Source organism: Triturus cristatus, chromosome 1_2 (assembly GCF_964204655.1).
Source record: "Triturus cristatus chromosome 1_2, aTriCri1.1, whole genome shotgun sequence".
Classification (NCBI taxonomy): Eukaryota; Metazoa; Chordata; class Amphibia; order Caudata; family Salamandridae; genus Triturus; species Triturus cristatus.
In genome coordinates this window covers 277,666,959-277,684,108 of record NC_140580.1, presented here as the reverse complement: position 1 = coordinate 277,684,108, position 17,150 = coordinate 277,666,959, and the positions used below count along the sequence as shown (strand labels likewise).

General features: G+C 43.1%; 1 protein-coding gene across 6 annotated transcripts in view; it reads left to right on the top strand.

Annotated features, from left to right (window-relative positions):
* LOC146867157 (uncharacterized) overlaps positions 1-17,150 on the top strand; it is a 1,274,092-nt gene that overhangs the window by 887,516 nt on the left and 369,426 nt on the right. For all 6 annotated transcript variants that reach the window (XM_085603699.1, XM_085603695.1, XM_085603693.1 and 3 more), the window contains one exon: positions 8,852-8,934. In XM_085603699.1, coding sequence (XP_085459825.1) covers positions 8,852-8,934 — 83 coding nt within the window. The remainder of the gene's footprint in view (positions 1-8,851; positions 8,935-17,150) is intronic.

The following is a 17,150-nucleotide window of genomic DNA, read 5'->3' as shown; positions in this document are numbered from 1 at the left end:
TTCTCTAATCCTGTGTTGTATTTAGTGTGTGAAATTATATGAAGTCATTCTATTCCGTGATAAAGTATTTCTAAGCAAAACATTTCAATACCTTATTATTAATCAAATTCATTCCTTAATACAATATGAAGTCTTTTCTAAAGGCATGTCAGGGTAAGACCAACTTTTAAGGATTTTGTGCATGTCTCAGTACATTTAATCTTGCTGCTTGGAAAATGAAGCTTTCTTTAGACATTTTGAGGCCTAACACTAATAGATATGGTTATGTACTACAAATTGCACTTTTTAATGTTGCGTCAGCTCAACATATATTGAACATCAATATTGCCCAAGTGTTTTTAACTATATTAAATTTACATTTTGATAACACTTTTTATCACAGGCTATTTGGGATCAGAAAAAAGCAGGATAACTGGAACGTTTGATCTTGCAGAAAAGGAATTAGTTTAATCCCAGATAAAAGACTGGTAATGCAAATAGTCACGCCCTGTAATAGGCTCCGTCTAGATGCAGTGCCAGCAGTTTCTGATATTGTTTATAAGGTCCAGTAAACAAACTTTTTTGAGAGGCACGGTATTTATTTATTTACTTATTTGTTGATGTAGACTGTACTTTTTTGTTAATCCTACGAGAAAGGGCTGAAACCAGGACTGTATCCACCTCGGTGTAACTGATGCTCTTGTTAAGCGCTCCAATCCCTTAGAGTAAAATTTGACCTATATAAATGAATAAACCAGGAAAAAAAACACAATCAAGGCCCGTGAGAGGAGGGTGGGAGCAGCTACAACAGACTGTGGAGAGCAACTCAAGGCAGCTGCGGGGAAGAAGGGAGTGTGGGAAGGGCAGGAGACTAACTGGAGTCATACACTCATGAAGAGAGCATATATAAAAGGGAAAAAAAGTACCTGCAGGGGTCTGTGGCCAGTGAATGGACACTGGCTGCAGAAAGGAAGCTGTACTAGTCCATGCCCCACAGCGGGGACTGACAGTGGAAGGCTGGGAGCAAGCAGGGAGGAGCAGGAAGCGCTGGCCAACCAAAGGGAAGGAAAGGTAAGTGACGTGACATGAAGCCGACCAATGGTAAGTAATGGGCAGACTCAAAGCCCATTTTTGAGCTTTTTTTTGTAAATGATAGATCTCGCTGACAGCAAATGCGCTCTGTAGGGGAAACCTAAAGATGATGTCCCTTTACATCGTAAATCTTTGTGGCCTCTTATGTGATTGTTTTAACCTCTCTAAAGAATTTCGAGCTGATGTACGAACTGCATCAAACGTTTCGCAATCATTCAGAAATGCAATGGCGTCGCTTTCAGCATGAGTTTTTGGGGCAGCGGCCTCTCCCGGCTATCAAGGGCGGCAACAAAATGCTTGCCTGCACCCCCCCCCTCCCGCTCTTCACTGCGGCAGCCATGGGGTGCCAAACGCAGAGACCGCCAAGGGCACCCATTGGGCTAGCTATGCCACTGCAGAAATTACTTGAGTTCTTACCACTTCAGAGAACACTACCTCAGTGCATGACAACTGAGCCTAATTGAAAATAACCCTGAATCGTGCCTCATTGGGTCTACATTTGTTCAGCACTCTGTTGCTCTTTTGCTAGGTTTGTCTTCTATACCACACCTATACATATTGTATATGGATTTATGCAAGACTGGGCAGGACATTAGGACACCCTGACATATGTGTGGGGGGCCTAAATAAGATCCACATACTTTGTCTATTGGGTAGATTCCCTGTATTTGCTATGCCCCTGAGAGAAACTGTGGCACAGTCAGCAGCACATACAGATCTGGATGAGTTTGTGTTCCCATATAGATCAAATACAAGAATCCTATAATGCAAGTAAGTGGTAGAGAAGGCACTATGGTGCTCATGGTTTTCTGGGCGCACATGACATGGGATCACAATGTGGCCCAAACTTTAAACATAAGTGTCTTGTGCCCTGATGCTAAGAATGCTCCACAACACAATATAGTGACAAACCTTTTGGTCACAGGTGTCAGATAGTGAAGTCCCAATAACTGAAAAGACTGCACTGTTTATTGTACTGATATGTTCCGATCCCACATGGATCAGCATTTATTGTGTGAGATAAATACCACCCAATTACGATATTGTCCTCTAAATGAAGCACAACTGTCACATTTTGGTGCATACCACACCAAAATTTGCATGTTCCATTACTTCCTGGCATTTCCCTTGGTATATTTCAGCAGCTTTGACCTGCAGAAACTTACCTGGTGAAAAGTGTGGGTGAAGTGGTGATTACTGACCGGTTCTTGATTGCTATAAATGCGCAGTGAATTGGACCCACCATAATCTGGGCCTTACCCAGCACCAGCTGCAGGTGCTAATATTTACTAATTTCAAGACCTGCAACAAATATTTTCCCTGCCCCATGGGTTCCTGAATCAACTTCCGTGTAAACACGCAATGGCTTTATTGCCGCTAATCCAAGGTTTATAGTCTTTTCACACGCAGCACCAACTTAATGATTAAAGGAGGACAGTTCTTCTCACACAGACCTTTGAAACCAATTCTTCTTTGGCAGGTTCTTAGATTAAAGAGAAACTATATATTTTCTTCCAGTTAGACCTCGTAGCAAATGCCACCAGATAGGCCTCATAAAGAATATTGCCCGAATGAAACGCTGCCTGGATGTCAGAAAATATAACTAACCGTTTTGTCTCTTGCCACCCACTCAGTTTTACAACTCATAACAAAATCTACTGAAATTTGTAGTTTCCCTGCCCTCTCCATGTGTGCCATACATCCTGCTTTTTTTAGTCCAACACCGTGTTTTCCAAACTGTGGGTCAATGCCAATTTTTGGTGGGTCAGTAATGTTCAAGCAATAAGCAGAAGGGAAAACCTCCAGGATTTTATTTTCTGTAAAATATAACAACATGTAAATGCCTGTAAATGAACAGTACACATTCAGCAGTTAGGAAAGCAACATTTAAGCACTTTTTTTTGGTAATTCTGAAGTGTGATGGAAACAAATATTGTAATAGGATCAAAACAAATCAAGATACTTTACTTGGTGGTGCACAAATTATAAATATTCACTGAAACCCAATTTCCACACATTATCATTTGTGTGCAATTTAGATTTTTCAGTAAAACTGTATACGCACATGTAGGTGCCATTTCAATGGAAAATGTGCTGTCTGTAAATTACTCTGTGTCACCACATGATGATTTCGTTAGATAAATAAATCGCCCGCCTCATATCCAATAAAGATAGGTGGGTGGCAAAAGTTTGTCGACATTGTTCTAAAAAGTTTGGTAACCACTGGTCTATCAGAAAATTAGCAACAGCTAGTTTGGCTCTGTTGCTAGAGCCTATTTAGATTTTTACTCTCTTTTATTTTTTGTTTGTTTATTGAATAGTCCATGCTTTATTTATATTTTCATTTATTATTTATTGGGGGTTATTGTAAATTGTTCATGCACTTGACAGCTGCTTAAAGCACTGTTCAAAAGGAAATGCATACAGAGAGTCTGTGTTCTTAAATCTAGTTGGAAGAGGTGAGAAGGTGTTGTGAGTCTTGGCATACCCTAACGATGTGCATGACCATATGTTGCTAAGAACAGGGCAGTTTGCAGGAGTTTATGGAATTTCCTAAAGTGTTGTTCTTTATTTTAATAATTTTTCATTTCACCTTCAGATTGCTTTCCAGATACAGACATTGAATAGGCAATGAAATAACATATTATATTTTTAGAGGAGTGGACAGGATATGTGGGTGGGGACAAGATATATATCAAGTTAATTTTCTATGTGTAAGAAATTGGAATATTAGTTGAGGGGTTAAGAAGCCATCTCAAATAATAATCACAGTCCTTGTCAGGGTGATCCACTATAGTCACTAAATAAACCAGTGCTTAACCCTCTACTAGCAGCCAGGTCTAACTTCGAGGCAATGTTTAAAATATTTGTGCAGTACTCAAACAGTAATAAAGTGATAACACAGCACAACAAACTTCCCAACACAATTTAGAAAAATGGGTATATTTTTATAAATGAAATGACACCAAAACAACAAAAATCCAGGATGTAAAACCACAGATATAATTTTTTCAAGTTTGAAGTTAGTTCCAAAAGCACCAAACTCCAACTTAGGTTATCTAGTCACTCTAGACTTGTTCCAAGTCAAAAGTTAAGGCCGGTTGCGATGGAGTATGCGTTGGATACAGAGACCAGGTTCATTGCAGTGGAAAGTTTACTTTCGGACTTATAAACTTTTATGGAGAAAAAGTGGTTGTTGGCGAGTCGTAATCGGGTCAAGCTACAACTGGATCCGTAGTGAGGCTCAACGATGGATGGCAGGTTGCTGAAGAGCAGGGTCCCCATGTGGTTGGTAACAAAGGCTGGAAAGTTCCAAGTGGGAGAAGTTAGGAGTCTGTGCCCAGGATATCCTGGAAGTCGATAGGTCGCTTTTCGGAGCCTGCCAGATTAAGCCCTTTACTTTCAGACTTAGAAACATTTCTGGAAATCAGATCTCCTTCAGTAGGGCAAACCATTAAGCTGAGACCGACAGGGGATTCAATATCAACAGTTGTGGTTTTGATGGGGATCCCAGTTAAAGTGAGTTACAAGGCAGAAAGTTGAGAAAAAGTTTCTAAATCCTATCTTTTGAAATGTGGGCAGGAGTACACTCTGACGCCAGTCAGGGGCCCAGAACCAGGGGGGCACTACTTGGGCGCTGGGACTCACTCCAGCAGAGGCCAGCAGCAGGGTCCAGGGCAGGTCCAATTGGTACTCGTCAAATAGGCAGTTGCAGGAAAAGGGCCTCTGTAAGTTTCTTGTGCCCTTGTAGCTCAAACAGGAGGTCAGCCAAGTGATACTTGGAGTAACTTCTGGGGTCTGGGTTTCAAGGCAAGCAGGCCCAGTCTTCCATCAGGTTTTCCAGACAGCAGGGCAATCCTTCTTCTGATTCTTTCTAGGTCCAGGAGTGTTCTGAGGATAGGTCTGTGGGGTCAACCTTTATGGCTAGTGCCTTTCATGGAACGAAGTCAGGGCTGAGTGATTCCAGAGGTAACACTTAGCAAGGAGACAAGGCAAGGTAATGCCAGGCTACTCAAAGTAAAACTGAGGCTACTAAACAACAGAGGATAGGAGTTAGATGAGAACAAAGTACAATCAAAGTCAGGGATGTACTGCTATATGAACAAGAGGTTTCTTGTTAGCTTAGAGAAAATCCTTTGGACTAACACCAGCAGATTGCTCTTAACAATAGTCATACAACAAAGTCATAATTGGGCCTGCTGTAAGGGGTTGTTGTGCTCTGTGCAAGGTGGACCAAGGCTGGCAACAACACTGAGACATGTAAGACTCCAAAGGACCTGGGCGCAACAAAAGAAGACTTTCCCTTACCTGATCGGAACCGAGACCAAGCCAGAGGTCACACTGTAAACGGATCGGGACCAAATAGAAAATGGAACAGAAAACAAGAATACAGGACAGACAATAGAGCAATCAGACCAGGAGTAAAACAAGACTAGGAATATAAACATGGATTCAGAAATCAAGAACAGGAATACAGGAATCAAGGGTAGGCTGTACCCAACAGGCACTTTAACAAGCAATGCCCCATTGGTACAGGCCATCCTGTCAAGAGAGGAGTCCCCCTTCCCACCCCATGGCCCTTTGTGCATTGTCTAGGAGCAATAGACATCACCAAAGGGGACAAGAAAAGGTCAGGTGACGCCTAGAAACTATCAGGAAATCCTTTTGGTTTTAGGCAGGAAAATGAAAATTTTCCAAAAGTTCAATTTCTAAAATGTTAATCTTAAATCTGACATAACCATTAAGTTGGAATTTAAATTACTGATAATATAAGTCCTTTAACCATATTTTTCTAGCTGCTCCAAAATTGAATTTAGCATTTACTAAAGGTATTAGTGTAATCTCGTGTTCACCTATGAGAGAGCCAAACTTGCCACAGTGAAAAAAGACTTATAGGTTTTTCATTGACACTATATGTAAAACATAAATTATACGTGTCCTACTTTTTTCACCACCATGCACCCAGCCCCATGGGCATTTAGTGCCTACCTTACACTTGACTTATATGTATTGACAAGCATTGGCAAAGCCAATAGGTCTTGCCTATGTGAGATCTACTGGTTTTGTTGGAGCAGAGTGGCATTTTGTGGCGTGTCATTGTGTGGCATTTAGTGGCATTATGTGGTGTGGAGTGACATTGTATGGTGTGGGGTGGAATATCTTTTCCACACTGGATTTCAAATTACTACTTCTTAAGTCTAATTCAAGTTTTGTAAGTCTTCTCAACTGTCTAGAGGTTTAAGTAGTAGGATGTTGTAAGCTGTCACCTTTAATTACATTAATATAAGCAAGGGTAAGTTCCAGTCACTTTAGTTCCCAGTTAACGTTAGACTTTCACTTTTGATGTATCTACCTTTATCAATATTTGTTTCAGATTTCTTTTCTTCTTATATGTTATCAGTGCTTTCAGAATTGCCAATTCAGTTGAAGTTTTGTCATTTACAATTCCTCTGAATAGTTGTAATTACTTTATTGTTTTGTCCTTAATAAGGCAAATTCATTTTTGACCTGCTTTCCATATTCTGACTTCATTTCAATAGCAATGCTTACTCTCTGGTCAGGTCTGTTGACATTATTTGCTGCAACATTCAAGATTATTTTATGGCAACCTTTTAAAAATATTTTTCATACATTTCTTTTTTTAGTTTATGTGGATTAAGATATGTGTTACAAATCTCTTAAGTTGTAAAAACTATCCATAGGATTGATTATCGATCAGTTGACCTGGATGGAAGTTACTTGCTTGTAATATAATATTTTTTATCCATTAATCATTTCCAAAGTTGTGTCTGTTTATAAAGATGCTCATATCATGAAATGATATGTCAGGTTGTCCTATATTCACTGAAAATGTTATGGTATTACACAAATGATTTAAATAGCCTGCAAATTTCAATAATTTCTCTATGGTACCTCTTCAGATTTTAAACGTCATTAATCTAACACCACCAAACCACTTGGTGGTCTTTCCAGTGTTCTGTAGTTAAGACGTATTCTTGTTGAATCTTATACATATAAATATTTGCGTATGCTGGTGCTATATTACTACACATTGAAAATCCTACAGTATGAACGTAGAAATGTTCTTCAAATGTAAGAATTAATTATATAGAATCATATTCAATAGCGGCATGAGTAAACTATCCTTTTCCATAATTCTCATATCTTAGGATCAAGATCTTCTCTTTTCCTTCTTCTTGAGGGATGCCTGCACAGAGATTTATCACATAACATATGAAAATTATGCTGCTTTCCCTCCTTGCATATCTTGAAACTTTAAAAGCAGATCGGTAGTGTCTTTCTCTATTGTTGGTTTACAGCTAAGAAACAAAGAAAATAAATGTTGATATCAAGATGAGTAGTTTCCCGTCTTACCAACAAAGGATGTGAAGATGGATTTAGAATGTTTTTGTGGATGTTTGTTACGCCATATAGTAAAGGGGTTCTTTAGTTTCTAGTAGATCTCTCTTTACATGTTTATCAATCAATTCTGCTTTCATTGCTTCAATCACAAAATGTTCAACTTCTTTTGTACCTGCCATTTTGGATCCTTATGTAAAAGATAATTTGGTTGCTCATATACTAATTCCATCATTGTATTTGTATGCTAATGTCTGCTATCAGGACTATCCCTCCTCCTTCGTCTGTCTTTTTCAATATCACATTGTCATTCTTGGGTGGTTCTTGTGGAATTTTCATTGCATATTTTGCATAATTACAATATCCTTTTTTGGACAAAAAGATTTTTTAAATGTCTTTCAGTATGGCTTTTAGGTCTAGTACATGTTAGAAATTGGGTTTCTGGTTTGGAGGGGTATGCACACTGCCTAAGCAGGAACCACAACCCTAGTCAGATACACACTCTAAATTAACCTGTCCCCACCTTTTGGTAGCGTGGCACAGAGAAGTCAGGCTTAACTTAAGTGGCAATGTGTAAAGTATTTGTGCAACACTTCAAAAAGAAAAAAAATGAAAATACCACACAAAAGGACACCACATCTAATTAGAAAATTGGAGCTTAAAGATTCTACTGAAATGTAGTGCTTCAAAGCATGAAGCGCCAACTGGGGCCATCTGGTCGTTCTAGACCAGGTCAAATCCAAAGGTTCAGACCTACCTTGATGAGGCACCAATCAAATACAGGGACCAACCTTTTCCCACTGCAAAGTACCTTGTTTGTGTTGTTGAAGAAGACCTCATGCGTGGGGCAGGGAGGCGATGCGTTGACGTTACTTTGGATGTAGGTGATGCATCATAGGTAGCAGTGTAAAAAGCCACTGCCAGGTTTAAAAGCAGGCAACCTGGCTTGCTGCAGGAAATACAGGCTTTCAAGCACACCTTTTCTTTTTTGGTGTGAGTAAATATGACCTCAAACCTTGTCCCTTACTATCAATTTTTTACAACTGCTTAAAATGTTTGTGCGTTATCACAGTTGATTTTCCAAATGGTCTCTATGGCAATTTTAGAGTAAATACATTTTTCTTACCCACACTTATAGCTGAGGCTTGGTCAGCGGGACTTCCCTAATAAGTTAGTCAAATCCAGATATCCAAAGTAATGAGCAAGAGAGAAATCAACATGATGAATGTAGGCATAGGAATGTATAAGTGTTACTCATTTTCCTTGTCTAGAGTCACTGAATAAATGAAGCAATAAGGAGAAAGTTTAGTTTTCCTTTCTTCTGTTATGTTTCAAATGGTATAAACTGTAAATCTTAAATGAAAAATACTGGCCCAGTTGTTTAAAGTACAGGGGAAATCTAATGGTCTGCTTTTTGTAGGTATATTTCAACAGGACCAGTCACAAGAGACCAACTCAAGAGCTTTCATCAGCTCAGGAACTTTCAAAGTCAAGATAACGCAAGTAATGTCTTCAATCATATACAATGGGTGAAATAATTCTCTGAACTAATGCTCTTTTTTTCACAGGGTTCCTGTTTCTTTGGAGGTATATACTTTTTTGATAGTAGTGAACAGTATAATGCAAAATCTGGGAATAACAATCATCACTGTAAATGTGGACTGCAGCTTGAGCCCACTGGAATATTTCAAGACTTAAAGAGGTTAACACATTTATTTTCTACTCTATGATGCACCAAGTAGGACTTGAGCATCCAAAAAGCCATGCTGCATTAAATATTCTACACTAGGTTGCAATGTTTCAGCCACTAGTGGAGGGAGGTATTACTAAAACAAGATGGATGTTAGGATTGTCTGAGTTAAGACGTTGAAAGATGAAGATGTGCTAGCAGAGTTTGTTTTATGTCATATATGTATAAAAGGCAGCACTGTACAGAGTCAGAGACAAGCAGAAAATTAATGAGTGATGGGACAAGTAGCTAGTTTGTGAATGGTGAACGATTAATGGCTATGGCAAAAGGACACATCTTAGGCCCTCCTTAGTAGAGGGCCATAATTTAAAGTCCACTGGTGACTAACTACCTTTATTGATTGCATCAGGAATTACAAGCATCTCAGAACCAAAGAGGCTTGGGAGTTTTTTGCCTATCTATCTCCGCCACTTAAAGCAGGCAAAATGCCTGGTTGGAAAAGGCCCACTCATGGTGAAAACCTGTGGTAATTGGTGTGGAAACACCTTTTCGTCCATGTTAGTACCCATTTCTTTGGAACATACTTGTAATGGGCTGGTATTCCTGCAGTTATCATAGATAATCATGTCATTTATGTTTCCCAACATAATGTATGTCACTTTTTTTGCAGTATTAGCAGCTGAAAGTTAGCGCATGACTGTCACAAGTGTCCTCCCTTGTGTCTTTTCTCGGACACATTTGAAGTAAAAATGGCCAGCATTTCCAATTTGGAACACGTTGGCAGATGGCTATTGTAACTTTCAGCTGCTAAATTTGAAACTGAGTGATATAGGTTATGTTGAAAAAATAATCTGACAAAACAATTCTGGGGATATGTATTGTATGCCATTTCACTCCCAAACAAGCATTGCCAAAGCCAAGAGGTCTGGCATTGGCTGTCAGTCTATTGACTTTGGCAATTCTTGTTTTGTTCAGTCATGGTTTTTGCAAAATGTTATTGGGGAACCGGCTAGGTCTTCACCGGCCTGAACAACATTGATTAAAGGAAAAAACATGTTTTTGGTCCAAAAAGCAACACATTATCATAGTAGTCAATGGCACTAAAAAAATCTACTTTGCGTGTGTATGGTCTCTTTGCAAAAATGAAGCATGTTGTAACTCACAATAAAGTCAGACAACTGCTTGCAGCCCCCACCAAGCTTAAGCAAACTCTCCGGTTCCAGCGGGCGGGAGTTGTCAGTGTGCTCCCAACTGCTGGAAGTGGAGGTTTCATCTCTTTCCCTGACCACAGATATTCGGGCAGGGAAAGACACCGCGGAGGCCTTGAGGCTCCCCCACGGTCCTGAGGAAACAAAAAGCAGAAAGAGGCAGAGTAAAGGTCAGAAACAAGCAGAAAGAGGCAGAATAAAGGTTATAAACAAGCAGAAAGAGGCAAAGTAAAGATTAGAAATTAGCAGAAAGAGGCAAAATAAAAGTCAGAAACAAGCAGAAAGGCACAATATCGTCAGCAATGAGCAGAAAGAGGCAAAATAAAGGTCAGAAACAAGCAGAAAGAGGCAAAATAGTGGTCAGCAATGAGCAGAAAGAGGCAGAATAAAGGTGAGAAACAAGCAGAAAGAGGTAAAATAAAGGTCAGCAATGAGCAAAAAGAGGAAGTACAAAGGTCAGAAACAAGCAGCAACTGGTAAAATAAAGGTGAGAAACGAGCTGCAAGTAGCAGATTAAAGGTGAGAACGAGCAGAAACAGGCAAAATAAAAGTGTGAAAAGAGCAGAAAGAGGTAAAATAGAGGTCAGAAACCAGCAGCAGGAGGCCCAATAAAGATGAGAAAAGAGCAGAAAGAACCAAAATAAAGGTCAGAATAGAGCAGAAAGAGACAAAATTAAGGTGAGAAACGAGCAGAAAGAAGCAGAATAAAGGTGAGAAATGAACAGAAAGAGGCAGAATAAAGGTCAGAAACGAACAGAGAGAGGCAGAATAAAGGTTAGCAATGAGCAAAATGAGGAAAAATAAAGGTGTTGGACTTGGCCCTTTTTGTAGGGTCATCCCTGAACTTTTTTGCCTTTCTCCTACCCTTTTTTCTGACATGGTGTTGGTGGTTCTAGGACTCTGGGCACTTTAGCACTTCTGTCCAGTGTAAAGTGCGTGCGCTCTCTGTGTTAAATATGGTAAGATTGATCAACACCTGTTTGGCCTATTTAATTTACCTGTCAGTCCCTTGTAAAGTGGTATCGTATATACCCAGAGCTGGTAAATTAAATGCTACTGGTGGGCTTGCAGCGCTGATTGCGCCAACCACCAAAGTAGCCCTGCAAACCTATCTCAGGCCTCTGCCATCACAGGGCCTGTGTACGCAGTGTTACTGCCACTGTGATGTGGCACCTAAAGTGTGTGCCATGTCCGTGACCCCCCTTTTTACTACATGTCAGTCGCCCCTAAGGTAGGCCCTAGCCAGCCCTATGGGCAGGGTGTATTGTAGGTAAAAGATAGGACATGTACCTTAAGTGTGTGGAATGTCCTGGTTGTGACAAACAGCCATTTTGGGTTTCTCACTACTGTGGGGCTGCCCTCCCATAGGAATGCATTGGGGATTCCCTGATAAGTGTTTCAGTGGTAATTCCTGATATGAGAGGTGCAGCGTCGTCAAGTTTGGTATGGTTGGAATAGTAATAATAAATGCTGTGCAATGGTGTGTGCAGATTTATTATCACTATTTTAGAAATGCCACTTTTAAAAGTTGTCATTTCTGTTTGCTATGTGTCTGCCTGTCTGATGTGGAATGCATGTCTGGCTTTGGAGTGACAGGGGCTGGTGAGGTGTGTGTGGCTCCAGGAGGGGCAGGATGAGTCAGTGCTAGGCTGAATGGGACATCTACATTTTGAGTAGTGGGAGGGAAAGTCCCTGGTCCCTGAATAGGATTGTGCCTGCCCTAGTGAATGCTGGCTCCGCCCCCCTGTGGTGTGTCTTATGGCAGAGCCCCATCTCTGAAAGGAGGGTGTGAGCACTGTAAGCAGAGTGCTCCAAAACCCCCATAACCAGTTGCATCTGGTTCCCCTATGCCCTGCACTACAGACAAAGGAAACTGGGATATAAATGTAGGGGCTGTAACCCCATGAGATGTTCCTGTTTTGTGCTTTCTTGTGCTTACTTGGACTAGCGGCCAGCAGGCTGCCAGGAGGAACCGCCGCTGGGGGTGGACTTGCTGCCCTGTTAGGCAGCTGTTGGTCTGCTGATCTTGGAGCCCCCAGCGTGCTGGCCTGCCTGTGTTTTATTTGCCCAGCTTTTGCCCACATCAAGCTCCAGGACGAGGGGAGCGTGAGGGCGCTGCAGCGCTGCCGAAGCGTCCTGAGGAAATCCCGGCGTGGGGATTCCCCCGGGTTATGAGGAGGAGCGGGAGCCCACCCCGCATTTCTGCCAACTCTTGCCGCGTTGACCAGAGAGAGCGAGGGCCCACCCCGCGTTCTGCACCTAATTTGGCGGGTGCCCACCCCGCAATTGCTCGTTATCCAAAGCGGGAACCCACCCTGCGTTTCTCTGCCAAGGGAATCACCGCTGCGACCCGGGGAAACTGGAAACGCCTGGTTGGAGGCGGGACCAAGGAGAAGCGAGCCGGAACAGAAGCGCCAGCCGGAAGACCCAGGCGGGACCCCACTCCACGCTGGGACGTGCACAGAAGAAGTCTGGGGCCTCGTGAATCCAGCATACAAGACCCAGGTCCCAGGAGGGGGCCCGGGTGAAGTGAGGAGAGGCCTGGTGCAAAGACCCACAGGGAAGCTGGTACTGGATCATCGACGGGGCTCCCATGACCGGAGAGAGTCCTGCATTATGCCCAGCCTGAGGGTGAATCCAGAAAGGAGGTAGGCGGAGACTTCGCTCCAGGCACGTTTTACCCCAAGGACCGGTGTGGTGAGAGCCTTGTATGTCCCCGGGTTGGTGCGGCTGTACCGCGAGGCCACAGGCCACCACAGTTCAGGAATTGCCATCGGAGGCATGGTGCCTCCACAGGAATCTCAGGGGCAACGTGACAGCGGGTGAGTGCTTTTGAGGATGGAGTGTCCAGGGCAGTGCAGTGGGTTTTACGGCCCAGGGGGCATTGCCCAGTTGCCCACATAGGTGCCTAAGTGGCCCCAACTCTTCTCCCCGCATTTTTACCCATTGGAGTGGCATTGGGGGCAAGGAGCGGTGTTTGCAGCTGTACCGCTAAATCGCGGGCAGCTGCTGGGGACACACACGCAGAGGACAGAGTCCCCGATCTTAAGAAGCGCTGCGTGAATGGCAGCATCTGCTCATGTCGGACCGCACCTTGGGGGCATGGTTTTTCACTATTGAGGAAGAGCGGACAGTGTGTGCGCATCCCGCCCTCAGGGGACGGTGCGGGCTGCATTTGTTGTGGGCAGTCTTTTCCCCCTACGCCTGCCTGCGGGACTGCCGGGTCCATTAAGGAAAAAGGGTGAGATGCACCCTCCGCCCACGGTGCATCATTGCAGAGGCAGCTAGGGAGGCCAGTTTTAAGACTTCATTGAGAAAGGAGCATTTTGGGGGGAGAGCCTGGGACAGGACCCTGGACACCCCTGTGTGACAGCTTGCACCCTGTGGGGGTTTTAGGAAGGTGTGCTCCCTTTTACCAGTGTTTGCTGTGGTGCTCTGCTCCTGTTGCTACGGCATATGTATTGTGCTGAGCACCCCTGTGTGTCGTGATTACTGTGGTGCCCGTTGCCAATTATGATGTTTTGCATAGGGCTTCATACTGAGGGGCATCAGTAAGTTAGGATGTTTATGCTTAATGTGTTTATGCTGGTGAGGCCGAGTGCGTAATGTGTTTATGCTAATGAGGTTTGGGGCGGATGTGATTTATTGCCTAATGTCACGCTATGATATTTTAGGATGGGGTCTAATGTGACTGTGATAATGCTTAGGTCATTATTGTACCAGTAGTTACTGGTTGTGGTTTATATTTACTTACCTGTTCTGATGGTTCTGACCGTGGCCCGATTGGCCTGGTCCTGTATATAATCCCCTGTGAATATTGCCCAGTGCCAGTTGGCACAGTGTAAATGTGTGATTATGATTCTAATGTGTTTATGATAATACAAAGGCTATTTTTTAATATAACCTTGTGTGGAGTTTCTTTTGTAGTGTGCCTAGTGTGTTGCGGCTGTGTGTGTTTCGCAAACGCTTTACACATTGCCTCCGGGATATGCCTGATTGCTCATGCCAATCTACCAAGGGGGTGAGCAGGGGTTATCTTCGGCGTGTAACTCCCTTGTCCTGACTAGAGTGGTGGCTTCTGCCTGGCTTTGGAGCAAGCCTTAGCCAACCAGAAATCCCATTTCTAACAAAAGGTGAGTAACGAGCAGCAAGAGGCAGAACAGAGGTCAGAAACGAGAAGGCAAAGGCAAAATAAAGGTGAGAAACGAGCAGAAAGAGGCAAAATAAAGGTAAGAAACAGGCAGAAGGAGGCAGAACAGAGGTCAGAAATTAGCAGCAATAGGCAGATTAAAGGCCAGAAATGGGCAGAAAAAGGTAGAAAAAAGATAAGGAGCGAGCAGAGAGAAGCAAAAGAACAGGCAAAATTAACAGAACCACTGAGATACTCACACACACACTCACAGGCCCACTCAGAGACTCAGCATCCACTCATAGACCCACTCAGACACTCATCTACCCACTGAATAAATCAATCTCACTAACTGATCCACTCAGAGACTCTTGCATGCTCTCATAGACCCAGTCAGACACTCATCTACCCACTCACAGACCCATTCAGACACTTATGGACCCACTCACAAACCCACTCTGAGACTCACATAACCACTCACAGATCCATTGAAACACTCACACACCCACTCTCTCACCCACTCAAAGACACAACCTCACTATACAACCACTCGCAAGCCCACTCTCAAAGGTTACAGGTTACAGTTAGGACATACAATTGACATTTTTTTTAAATTCACTGGAAAAAAAGGTTACAGGGCCATTATAGCCATTATAGTTAGGAAATAGAATTTAAAAATCCATTGACATTCACGGAAAAAAAGGTGTCAGGGACATTATAGTTATTTAGTTAGGCTCACATTTCACTTGCACAAAACCAGAGAAATTCAGCAGTTATAATTACTGAGCTAATTATAACTTATGCCCCCACAATGCACTGCTTATGACCTCACATAGTCACTCACAACATGGTCAGTGAAATCACTGATGACATCTCAAATAATATCACTGATGACATCATCCACACAAACACTCACACACCTATTCACACCCCTATACAGCCTCTCAAATGTACCCAATCACATACCCACACAAACACTCACATACCCATTCACAGACTCATACAAGTACTCACACAAGCACTCACTCAACCATAGAGCCACTCACCCACAACTCACTCATCTATATAGGTACTCGCACACCTGCTACTCACTCAAACAGCCACTCACACAACCACTCACTCACCCATACTTCTACTCATACAACCAGTCACTTACCTATATAGCCACTCACAGAGCCACACAGTGCCATATGACTACTCACACACATACCTATTTACCTATAAAGCCACTCACACACCCATTCCCTCATCATTACAGCCTCTCAACACAGCCACCTGCTCACCCATAAAAGCACTCAGACACACTCACTTACACATCCACACAACCACTTACACACCCATTCAGAAATCCATACAAGCACTCCCACATCCACTCACTCAACCATACAGCCATTCACACAGAGAAACATTCTCCAATAAGCCACTCACACACCAAGTCACTTAACCAAACACCTATTGAAACAGCCACTCACTTACCCATAAAGCTACTTAAATATCCAGTCACTCACTCATACAGCAATCCAAACACCCACTCACTCACCCATACAGTCACTCACACACCTACCCAGAGAGCCACTCACTCACTTATACAGACACTGACACATCCACTCACTCACCAATACAGCCACTCACACAGCTACTCACTACCAACACAGCTACTTACACACCCACTTATAGACACATACACCACTCACACACCTATACAGCCACTGAGACCCCCACATGGATACGCACAGTATCACACCCACTCACATAATATATGTTAGAAATAGTATCACTCATTAGTTGTAAACCTGGGGCCATATTATACAAGTCCCCCAGGGGTACAACGGGCATTTGCACCCACTTTGCGTGCCCCTGGGCCACTGTGGTATTGCAGATGCTTGTGCATCCCCTTCTTTAATACTGATAGCGCTGGTGCACACAAAGCTCCAGCGCTATCTTCAGAGGGCATTCCCTCAGATGCACTGACAGTGCGCCACCTAAAAGGTGGTGCACTATCAATGTACCCCCTGGTGGCAGCCCTCTGGAAGGGCAAAAGCAGGTGCAGTCACTCACTGCACCTGCCTGCAAGGGGATCTCTGTTTCCCTTTCAAAGGGCAGACGGGTTGACGCTTGCACTGTGAAAACACAGATCGGCTTCAAAGCAGCCGCTCCGTTTTCCCAGGGCAGCGCAGGTTCCCGTCTGCCCTGGGGACAGCGCATACACCATAATGCAGTGCATTTTCATTGTTTGCCTGGGCGCACTGTCGTGTAGTTCCTACTAATCCATAGCGTCTGTGTATAGTTTGAACAACATAAACTAGGGGCTTGGTGCCTAGACTGGTTGTAGAAACCCCCGCAGGATATGTTGGCCTATAGACCAGCAAGGTCACAGTCACACTATAGGCCCTTCTAACCTTACCGGGGAGCGAATGGACTCTGGCAACAACTGAACATTACAACCTTGATTGCCCAGGGATCAGGGAAACAATACAGAATATTTTGCTCAGTCACTCATGCTTGCTTACTCTGAGAGAAATATAGAGAAAATACACAGTGGTACGTTTTCAATAACTTTATTGAAGCAACGTTATCCTTGCATAAAATATATGTGCTGCAATGATTAGGAGACAGAAGCAAATAAATGAAATTACAAGCACAAGGAGAGAATGAAGAACCCTGTCCTGGTCTCGAGTTGGTCTCCACTAAC